General features: G+C 38.7%; 1 protein-coding gene across 1 annotated transcript in view; it reads right to left on the bottom strand.

Annotated features, from left to right (window-relative positions):
* The window catches only part of LOC144355835 (stabilin-2-like), a 108795-nt gene that overhangs the window by 11353 nt on the left and 84960 nt on the right, over positions 1-12482 (bottom strand). The window contains exons 52-54 of the mRNA XM_085497285.1: positions 12026-12216; positions 6487-6631; positions 5555-5679 (exon numbers count right to left, since the gene is read on the bottom strand). Coding sequence (XP_085353411.1) covers positions 5555-5679; positions 6487-6631; positions 12026-12216 — 461 coding nt within the window. The remainder of the gene's footprint in view (positions 1-5554; positions 5680-6486; positions 6632-12025; positions 12217-12482) is intronic.

Here is a 12482-nt window from a genome sequence, read left to right as displayed (position 1 = left end):
AATACCAACCAACTCAGTGACCATGCATTCATACAGACAATACCAACCAACTCAGTGACCATGCATTCATAACACCAATACCAGCCAACTCAGTGACCATGCATTCAAAACACCAACACCAACCAACTCAGTGACCATGCATTCAAAACACCAATAATAACCAACTCAGTGACCATGCATTCAAAACACCATTACCAACCAACTCAGTGACCATGCATTCATACAGACAATACCAACCAACTCAGTGACCATGCATTCATAACACCAATACCAGCCAACTCAGTGACCATGCATTCAAAACACCAACACCAACCAACTCAGTGACCATGCATTCAAAACACCAATAATAACCAACTCAGTGACCATGCATTCAAAACACCAATACCAACCAACTCAGTGACCATGCATTCATACAGACAATACCAACCAACTCAGTGACCATGCATTCAAAACACCAATACCAACCAACTCAGTGACCATGCATTCAAAACACCAATATCAACCAACTCAGTGACCATGCATTCAAAACACCAATACCAACCAACTCAGTGACCATGCATTCATAACACCAATACCAGCCAACTCAGTGACCATGCATTCAAAACACCAACACCAACCAACTCAGTGACCATGCATTCAAAACACCAATAATAACCAACTCAGTGACCATGCATTCAAAACACCAATAATAACCAACTCAGTGACCATGCATTCAAAACACCAATATCAACCAACTCAGTGACCATGCATTCAAAACACCAATACCAACCAACTCAGTGACCATGCATTCATAACACCAATACCAGCCAACTCAGTGACCATGCATTCAAAACACCAACACCAACCAACTCAGTGACCATGCATTCAAAACACCAATATCAACCAACTCAGTGACCATGCATTCAAAACACCAATACCAACCAACTCAGTGACCATGCATTCAAAACACCAATACCAACCAACTCAGTGACCATGCATTCATAACACCAATACCAGCCAACTCAGTGACCATGCATTCAAAACACCAACACCAACCAACTCAGTGACCATGCATTCAAAACACCAATAATAACCAACTCAGTGACCATGCATTCAAAACACCAATACCAACCAACTCAGTGACCATGCATTCATACAGACAATACCAACCAACTCAGTGACCATGCATTCAAAACACCAATACCAACCAACTCAGTGACCATGCATTCAAAACACCAATATCAACCAACTCAGTGACCATGCATTCATACAGACAATACCAACCAACTCAGTGACCATGCATTCAAAACACCAATACCAACCAACTCAGTGACCATGCATTCATACAGACAATACCAACCAACTCAGTGACCATGCATTCAAAACACCAATACCAACCAACTCAGTGACCATGCATTCAAAACACCAATACCAACCAACTCAGTGATCATGCATTCAAAACACCAATACCAACCAACTCAGTGACCATGCATTCATACAGACAATACCAACCAACTCAGTGACCATGCATTCAAAACACCAATACCAACCAACTCAGTGACCATGCATTCAAAACACCAATACCAACCAACTCAGTGACCATGCATTCAAAACACCAATACCAACCAACTCAGTGACTATGCATTCATACAGACAATACCAACCAACTCAGTGACCATGCTTTCAAAACACCAATACCAACCAACTCAGTGACCATGCATTCAAAACACCAATACCAACCAACTCAGTGACCATGCATTCAAAACACCAATACCAACCAACTCAGTGACCATGCATTCAAAACACCAATACCAACCAACTCAGTGACCATGCATTCACACAGACAATACCAACCAACTCAGTGACCATGCATTCAAAACACCAATACCAACCAACTCAGTGACCATGCATTCAAAACACCAATACCAACCAACTCAATGACCATGCATTCAAAACACCAATACCAACCAACTCAGTGACCATGCATTCAAAACACCAATACCAACCAACTCAGTGACTATGCATTCAAAACACCAATACCAACCAACTCAGTGACCATGCATTCATACAGACAATACCAACCAACTCAATGACCATGCATTCAAAACACCAATACCAACCAACTCAGTGACCATGCATTCAAAACACCAATACCAACCAACTCAGTGACCATGCATTCATACAGACAATACCAACCAACTCAGTGACCATGCATTCAAAACACCAATACCAACCAACTCAGTGACCATGCATTCATACAGACAATACCAACCAACTCAGTGACCATGCATTCAAAACACCAATACCAACCAACTCAGTGACCATGCATTCAAAACACCAATACCAACCAACTCAGTGATCATGCATTCAAAACACCAATACCAACCAACTCAGTGACCATGCATTCATACAGACAATACCAACCAACTCAGTGACCATGCATTCAAAACACCAATACCAACCAACTCAGTGACCATGCATTCAAAACACCAATACCAACCAACTCAGTGACCATGCATTCAAAACACCAATACCAACCAACTCAGTGACTATGCATTCATACAGACAATACCAACCAACTCAGTGACCATGCTTTCAAAACACCAATACCAACCAACTCAGTGACCATGCATTCAAAACACCAATACCAACCAACTCAGTGACCATGCATTCACACAGACAATACCAACCAACTCAGTGACCATGCTTTCAAAACACCAATACCAACCAACTCAGTGACCATGCATTCAAAACACCAATACCAAGCAACTCAGTGACCATGCATTCAAAACACCAATACCAAGCAACTCAGTGACCATGCATTCATACAGACAATACCAACCAACTCAGTGACCATGCATTCAAAACACCAATACCAACCAACTCAGTGACCATGCATTCATACAGACAATACCAACCAACTAAGTGACCATGCATTCAAAACACCAATACCAACCAACTCAGTGACTATGCATTCATACAGACAATACCAACCAACTCAGTGACCATGCATTCAAAACACCAATACCAACCAACTCAGTGACCATGCATTCATACAGACAATACCAACCAACTCAGTGACCATGCTTTCAAAACACCAATACCAACCAACTCAGTGACCATGCATTCAAAACACCAATACCAAGCAACTCAGTGACCATGCTTTCAAAACACCAATACCAACCAACTCAGTGACCATGCATTCAAAACACCAATACCAAGCAACTCAGTGACCATGCATTCAAAACACCAATACCAAGCAACTCAGTGACCATGCATTCATACAGACAATACCAACCAACTCAGTGACCATGCATTCAAAACACCAATACCAACCAACTCAGTGACCATGCATTCATACAGACAATACCAACCAACTAAGTGACCATGCATTCAAAACACCAATACAAACCAACTCAGTGACCATGCATTCAAAACACCAATACAAACCAACTAAGTGACCATGCATTCAAAACACCAATAATAACCAACTCAGTGACCATGCATTCATACAGACAATACCAACCAACTCAGTGACCATGCATTCATAGACAATACCAACCAACTCAGTGACCATGCATTCAAAACACCAATACCAACCAACTCAGTGACCATGCATTCATACAGACAATACCAACCAACTCAGTGACCATGCATTCAAAACACCAATACCAACCAACTCAGTGACCATGCATTGAAAACACCAATACCAACCAACTCAGTGACCATGCATTCATACAGACAATACCAACCAACTCAGTGACCATGCATTCAAAACACCAATACCAACCAACTCAGTGACCATGCATTCAAAACACCAATACCAACCAACTCAGTGATCATGCATTCAAAACACCAATACCAACCAACTCAGTGACCATGCATTCATACAGACAATACCAACCAACTCAGTGACCATGCATTCAAAACACCAATACCAACCAACTCAGTGACCATGCATTCAAAACACCAATACCAACCAACTCAGTGACCATGCATTCAAAACACCAATACCAACCAACTCAGTGACTATGCATTCATACAGACAATACCAACCAACTCAGTGACCATGCTTTCAAAACACCAATACCAACCAACTCAGTGACCATGCATTCAAAACACCAATACCAACCAACTCAGTGACCATGCATTCACACAGACAATACCAACCAACTCAGTGACCATGCTTTCAAAACACCAATACCAACCAACTCAGTGACCATGCATTCAAAACACCAATACCAAGCAACTCAGTGACCATGCATTCAAAACACCAATACCAAGCAACTCAGTGACCATGCATTCATACAGACAATACCAACCAACTCAGTGACCATGCATTCAAAACACCAATACCAACCAACTCAGTGACCATGCATTCATACAGACAATACCAACCAACTAAGTGACCATGCATTCAAAACACCAATACCAACCAACTCAGTGACTATGCATTCATACAGACAATACCAACCAACTCAGTGACCATGCATTCAAAACACCAATACCAACCAACTCAGTGACCATGCATTCATACAGACAATACCAACCAACTCAGTGACCATGCTTTCAAAACACCAATACCAACCAACTCAGTGACCATGCATTCAAAACACCAATACCAAGCAACTCAGTGACCATGCTTTCAAAACACCAATACCAACCAACTCAGTGACCATGCATTCAAAACACCAATACCAAGCAACTCAGTGACCATGCATTCAAAACACCAATACCAAGCAACTCAGTGACCATGCATTCATACAGACAATACCAACCAACTCAGTGACCATGCATTCAAAACACCAATACCAACCAACTCAGTGACCATGCATTCATACAGACAATACCAACCAACTAAGTGACCATGCATTCAAAACACCAATACAAACCAACTCAGTGACCATGCATTCAAAACACCAATACAAACCAACTAAGTGACCATGCATTCAAAACACCAATAATAACCAACTCAGTGACCATGCATTCATACAGACAATACCAACCAACTCAGTGACCATGCATTCATAGACAATACCAACCAACTCAGTGACCATGCATTCAAAACACCAATACCAACCAACTCAGTGACCATGCATTGAAAACACCAATACCAACCAACTCAGTGACCATGCATTCATACAGACAATACCAACCAACTCAGTGACCATGCATTCAAAACACCAATACCAACTAAGTGACCATGCATTCAAAACACCAATAATAACCAACTCAGTGACCATGCATTCAAAACACCAATACAAACCAAATAAGTGACCATGCATTCAAAACACCAATAATAACCAACTCAGTGACCATGCATTCATACAGACAATACCAACCAACTCAGTGACCATGCATTCATAGACAATACCAACCAACTCAGTGACCATGCATTCAAAACACCAATACCAACCAACTCAGTGACCATGCATTCATACAGACAATACCAACCAACTCAGTGACCATGCATTCAAAACACCAATACCAACCAACTCAGTGACCATGCATGCATACAGACAATAAAATAATTTTCATAGCAAGTTTTAACAAGAACTGATTATGGTGTACTTACCCTGAAAAACTCACTAATAAATCTAATAGAGGCTAGTGTTTCATATACATTGCCATTACACATTGTACCATTGCCAATATAGTTTGATTTACAGATACATCTGACATCTCCATATGGAAGAGCATCTGTAAAAATTAAAACACCAAAATGCTATTCGTAGTATAAACATTTTGAGCTAAACCTACTGACTACTTGATTCCCAGGGGTTTTCTGGTGATTTTTTTCACACTATATATTTTTATTTTAATTTTTGTGATTTATTTTAGGAAAATCAAAAAATCTTGTTTTTATATAATAATAAGTTTATTGACCGCAATCTTTCATTATTGAAGGTATGCGTAAAAAAAATAACAACAACAAAACAGATAAAAATATAACTTAACCCAGTGAGCAATATCAGATGGAAGATCAAATAATTAAATAGAATTTGTTGGTGTTGTTTTCAATGTACAAAATGTGGGATACTTGCAGAATGCCAGTGAACATTTCTTTGGATATTTAGAGTTCTCACTCCTGGTCCGATTAGATTTTAAATATAAAAAACAAATATTTACTTTTGAGATATAATTTTTGGTATGTATTGGGTCTGGGATATTTCAGCTTTGTTGTCCTGTACTTCATTTAGTAATTCAAACTTCCCAGATTGTGTAAAAACGGATAGTTTCACGATTTCATATGACAGCAGAGAAATTGTCACGGCAACAAAATTTCAGGATTTTTACCGACTCATTAAAATGGTCTAAAATTAAGAAAGAAGTTATGTCATGCAACTACAACGATTTGCAAAAATTGCTGACACACAATATCATATGACAGCAGAGAAATTGTTACGGCAACAAAATTTTAGGATTTTTACCGACTCATTAAAATGGTCTAAAATTAAAAAAGAAATTATGCCATGCAACTACAATGATTTGCAATAGACTACTCACCTGATGGAAGGATATAATTACAGTAAGCATTCTCTGAGCATTCACTGCTGAATCCATTAACACAGGGTTGTATTGGTGGTATAGATAAAGTACAGTCGATCCCATCACCATGGTATGGATATATACAACTACAATAATTGGAGTTCTGTGCAATATATATATTGATGAAAAGAAATTAGTTATGAATGAGGAATTATTGGGATTATCTTTTTTATGTGTGGAAGTTTTGTGATGCTAATTGTAAACCAAACCTTGGATGATATGATCTCCTAACCTTCCCCAAACCAAACCTTGGATGATACGATCTCCTAACCTTCCCTAAACCAAACCTTGAATGATACGGTCTCCTAACCTTCCCTAAACCAAACCTTGAATGATATGGTCTCCTAACCTTCCCCAAACCAAACCTTGAATGATACGGTCTCCCAACCTTCCCCAAACCAAACCTTGAATGATACTGTCTCCTAACCTTCCCCAAACCAAACCTTGAATGATACGGTCTCCTAACCTTCCCCAAACCAAACCTTGAATGATACGGTCTCCCAACCTTCCCCAAACCAAACCAAACCTTGAATGATACGGTCTCCCAACCTTCCCCAAACCAAACCTTGAATGATACGGTCTCCTAACCTTCCCCATACCAAACCTTGAATGATACGGTCTCCCAACCTTCCCCAAACCAAACCTTGAATGATACGGTCTCCTAACCTTCCCCAAACCAAACCTTGAATGATACGGTCTCCTAACCTTCTCCAAACCAAACCTTAAATGATACGGTCTCCCAACCTTCCCCAAACCAAACCAAACCTTGAATGATACGGTCTCCCAACCTTCCCCAAACCAAACCTTGAATGATACGGTCTCCTAACCTTCCCCAAACCAAACCTTGAATGATACGGTCTCCTAACCTTCCCCAAACCAAACCTTGAATGATACAGTCTCCCAACCTTCCTCAAACCACACCTTGAATGATACAGTCTCCCAACCTTCCCCAAACCAAACCTTGAATGATACGGTCTCCTAACCTTTCCCAAACCAAACCTTGAATGACACGGTCTCCCAACCTTCCCCAAACCAAACCTTGAATGATACGGTCTCCTAACCTTCCCCAAACCAAACCTTCAATGATATGGTCTCCCAACCTTCCCCAAACCAAACCTTGAATGATACGGTCTCCCAACCTTCCCCAAACCAAACCAAACCTTGAATGATACGGTCTCCCAACCTTCCCCAAACCAAACCTTGAATGATACGGTCTCCTAACCTTCCCCATACCAAACCTTGAATGATACGATCTCCCAACCTTCCCTAAACCAAACCTTGAATGATACGGTCTCCTAACCTTCCCCAAACCAAACCTTGAATGATACGGTCTCCCAACCTTCCCCAAACCAAACCTTGAATGATACGGTCTCCCAACCTTCCCCAAACCAAACCTTAAATGATACGGTCTCCCAACCTTCCCCAAACCAAACCAAACCTTGAATGATACGGTCTCCCAACCTTCCCCAAACCAAACCTTGAATGATACGGTCTCCTAACCTTCCCCAAACCAAACCTTGAATGATACGATCTCCCAACCTTCCCTAAACCAAACCTTGAATGATACGGTCTCCCAACCTTCCCCAAACCAAACCTTGAATGATACGGTCTCCCAACCTTCCCCAAACCAAACCTTAAATGATACGGTCTCCCAACCTTCCCCAAACCAAACCAAACCTTGAATGATACGGTCTCCCAACCTTCCCCAAACCAAACCTTGAATGATACGGTCTCCTAACCTTCCCCAAACCAAACCTTGAATGATACGGTCTCCTAACCTTCCCCAAACCAAACCTTAAATGATATGGTCTCCCAACCTTCCCCAAACCAAACCAAACCTTGAATGATACGGTCTCCCAACCTTCCCCAAACCAAACCTTGAATGATACGGTCTCCTAACCTTCCCCAAACCAAACCTTGAATGATACGGTCTCCTAACCTTCCCCCAAACCAAACCTTGAATGATACTGTAACAGTCTCCCAACCTTCCCCAAACCAAACCTTGAATAATACAGTCTCCCAACCTTCCCAAAACCAAACCTTGAATGATACGGTCTCCTAACCTTTCCCAAACCAAACCTTGAATGACACGGTCTCCCAACCTTCCCCAAACCAAACCTTGAATGATACGGTCTCCTAACCTTCCCCAAACCAAACCTTGAATGATACGGTCTCCCAACCTTCCCCAAACCAAACCTTGAATGATACGGTCTCCTAACCTTCCCCAAACCAAACCTTGAATGATACGGTCTCCCAACCTTCCCCAAACCAAATCAAAAAAGTTTCTAGAAATTCAAAACAAGCAGCCTGTCGGCTGGAATAGCTCCACTGTTAGCAATGCACATTTCAATTAAATAACAGAAGATATCATTAGAAAATGAACAAAATGTATAGTATCAAAGCAGTCGGACTTGCTGTTTTCAACAAGAATTCAAAATTAAAGCTGCAAGCAGCGTCACAGGGGCCCAAGCTATCAGACGAATTCCGTAATTAAAGTGGTCACCTGAATTGCCATTAAGGTACTTTGAATGATTTGTACAATGAGGTTGACATGCCAATGGTTCCTTCTATTTACCTGGTTTGGTTATTGAGATATGTTTTTTAGAATATACAAGGTGCTATGTGCTTATGCATATTAATTAGGTTACATAATCATAAATGGTATTCTCTTATGTCAGTTACATCTTTCATTCAATGTCTTCATAATGACACTAGTTACATGTCCTGCTCTGCGACAGTGTTTCAGATATGACAATTATGCATAATAATGAGTTCACATGACCATATATAGTCATCTGTTATTTTAGTCAAATCTCTTGTTTAACGTCATCATAATTCAGCAGGTTTCATCTTCCTAACTACAACAGTGCTTAAGATATAGCAGTTATGCATATTAATGAGGTTAGAAGCCCCCCACTCCATGGGCGTGTAGCCACACAATCTAGTCATGTGACATTCATGGGAAAGATTGCGATTCTGGAGGAGAATTGACATACACAATTTTTGCCAAATCAGACCAATACAACACATGTAATTGCACATGTTCCGTTTCCACAAAATACAATATGCCGGCAAAACCATGTGACACATCAAATTTATATTATTTTTCTCATATGCAGCTATGGCCAGGCACACTATATATAAAAACATCCATTAGATCGGTTGAAGAACCTTTGAGAAACAAATGCCCAAACTTTTGGTAAATTTTGCCTAAAATCCAAGATGGCGGCCAAACCATGTGACTGATCTGAAATCTTTTTTGGGTTTCTGAAAGAGTTTGATATAGAGATGCCATGCAGCAAAATTAAAGATAATCCCTCAAGTGTGGCATGAGTAAAAATACTACTTCCTGCTGAGAAGGAATCCAAAATGGCGACCAAACCACGTGACCAATCATAACAATTTTTTCAAACAGAAATATGCATCATATATGCATCATTTATGCATCATTTATGCTGCAGAAATTTGGGGAATCAATAGCAGACCAGAGTACTGGGACAAAACGTGTACAGAAAAACACCATTTAATGTTCTGTAGACGATTATTAAATGTTAATAACAGAACAAGTAACATTGGTAGTAGAATGGAAATTGGACGACTACCATTACTAGCAAAAATACAACTGAATGCAATCATATACTACCAAAATATTATTAAGAATGGCCCAATCAGTCTAGTATATGATGCAATAAAAGATCAACAACAAAACAAATATAATGACACATGGTTAATGAATCTGCATAAAATAAAACAGCTGTATGATATTAAGAATTTAGAAACAATTAAAAAAGACCAGTTTAAACAAAAAGTGAATGAATATTACAATTATAAATGGAACCAAGATAATCAAAGACCAGATTCAAAACTAAGAACTTATACATTACTGAAGAAAAATATAAATACTGAACCATACATTAAAATCCTTGATAATAAAGAAAACATTGGTCTATTAGCAAAATTGAGACTAAGTGCCCATAAACTAAACATCGAGATGGGAAGGCACAAAAGACCAAAAATAAAAACAGAAGACAGAAAATGTACTAAATGCAACCTACTTGAGGATGAAATTCATTACATCACAAAATGTGAACTTTACACAGATGAAAGAGAGTTGTTATATTCACATTTTTCAAAGAAAATTAACAATTTTCAACACTGTACAAACAAAGAAAAATTCATTCATATATTGAATACAAACAACAAATATTTACTAACAGAGCTTATCAAATTTATAAAAACAGCAAATACCATTAGAGAAAACCACCTAATGGGTCATTAATATTTTTTTTTTACATTATTTCATGTAACTGTATTGTAGTAGATTTTAGATATCTAACTTGTTATGTTTATTTTAACACCTTTATTGCATTTCATAAACCAAAATAGATATGTAATTCATTCTATAAGGTTGTAATAAAGAATTATCTTATCTTATCTTATAGAAGCTAAGTACTAAATATAAGAACATTTTACTTGGCGGTTCTGAAGAAGAAGATTTTTAAGTGTTTTTTGCCGTTTTTAGGAAAAACAAAATGTCGGAAAAAGTCACGTGACCACTAAAGTTTTTATTGCTGATTTCTATTACACAAGAGTTGTACTATATACCATAAAAAATCTAGACGCCTAGACCCTCAGAAAGTGGTCAAACAGCCACTCCCGGTTTTATTTCAATCCAATATGGCTGCCAAACTAATTGACCAATCAAAATTCTGAAAGCATGTTGCACCAGTTCACATTAGGGACTATCAGTATAGACCATTTTCAGACTATTCGGTTCAGCGTTTTTTTCAAACGGCTTGACCAAAAAAGTTACGGAAGAAGGAAGAAAGAAGAAGAAAGAAAAAAAACGACAATAAGAATAGGGGCCTCGCACTAAGGGCTTGGGCCCCTAAATATTCATCAAAATTAGATAATTGAAGATATCACCACGAAATGAACAAATCTGACAGAGGTCCACATGTAGTACCTATATGTATACCCGGTAATATCAAAGCAATTGGACTTCAACAAGAAGTCAAAAATATCACTTTTTACCAAAAATTACAAAATTATTCACTAAAATTAGAGAATTAAAGATATCATCACAAAACGAACAAATCTGAGAGAGGTCCACATGTAGTACCTATATATGTAATATCAAAGCAATCAGATTTGCGGTTTTTAACAAGAAGTCGAAAATATCACTTTTTACCAAAAATTACAAAAATATTCACCAAAATTAGAGAATTGAAGAAATCAACATGAAATGAACAAACCTAAGAGAGGTCTACCCAAGGTACATATACACCAAGTATCAAAACATTCAGACTTGTAGTTTTCAAGAAGAAGTCGGAAAAGTAAAACATTTACATGGACGACGTATGACGACGACGGACAATCACTCATATGATAACCTCTGCTTGACAAAGTCGACAGTGGGGCTAAAAATGTGAATCAAGTGTAGACGTGTATACACAAGCCTGCAGTATTGACAATCAAGAATTATAGATAGACTCACAGGCCCAGTGTATCTACATGATGCATTTCTATGACAACCACCATTATCAATTTCACAGCGATCCACTCCTCTACACATGACACCATCTCCAGTATAGTCTTCATGACAACTGCAGTGGATTGTTGTGTTAATTTGTTGACAGTCAGCGTGATGACTACAACCACCGTTTTTGAACTCACATTGCTGTATCACTATTCAAGAGATAACAGGAATTTAGCAATAAAGACATTGGTATGAACAATTCAAAATGGCTGCTAGAGCATGGTATACTAGTACACTATTGGCGCTTATACAAGAAAAATATCTCAAAATCATCATTTTTTAATCAAAAGAAAAATAGAGAAACTATGCAACTAATTATTTAATTTAGTGAAAATCAACAAAATTTTTAGCAGTGGAAATCTCTCCTGGTTTCTACGACACGGTGTGTCAGCAACTTTTGTAAAATTTTGTCTTT

Source organism: Saccoglossus kowalevskii, chromosome 3 (genome assembly GCF_978046115.1).
Source record: "Saccoglossus kowalevskii chromosome 3, keSacKowa6.1, whole genome shotgun sequence".
In the NCBI taxonomy this organism is placed as follows: Eukaryota; Metazoa; Hemichordata; class Enteropneusta; family Harrimaniidae; genus Saccoglossus; species Saccoglossus kowalevskii.
The sequence above is the reverse complement of the archived record's forward strand: the minus strand, read 5'-3'. Positions and strand labels throughout refer to the sequence as shown.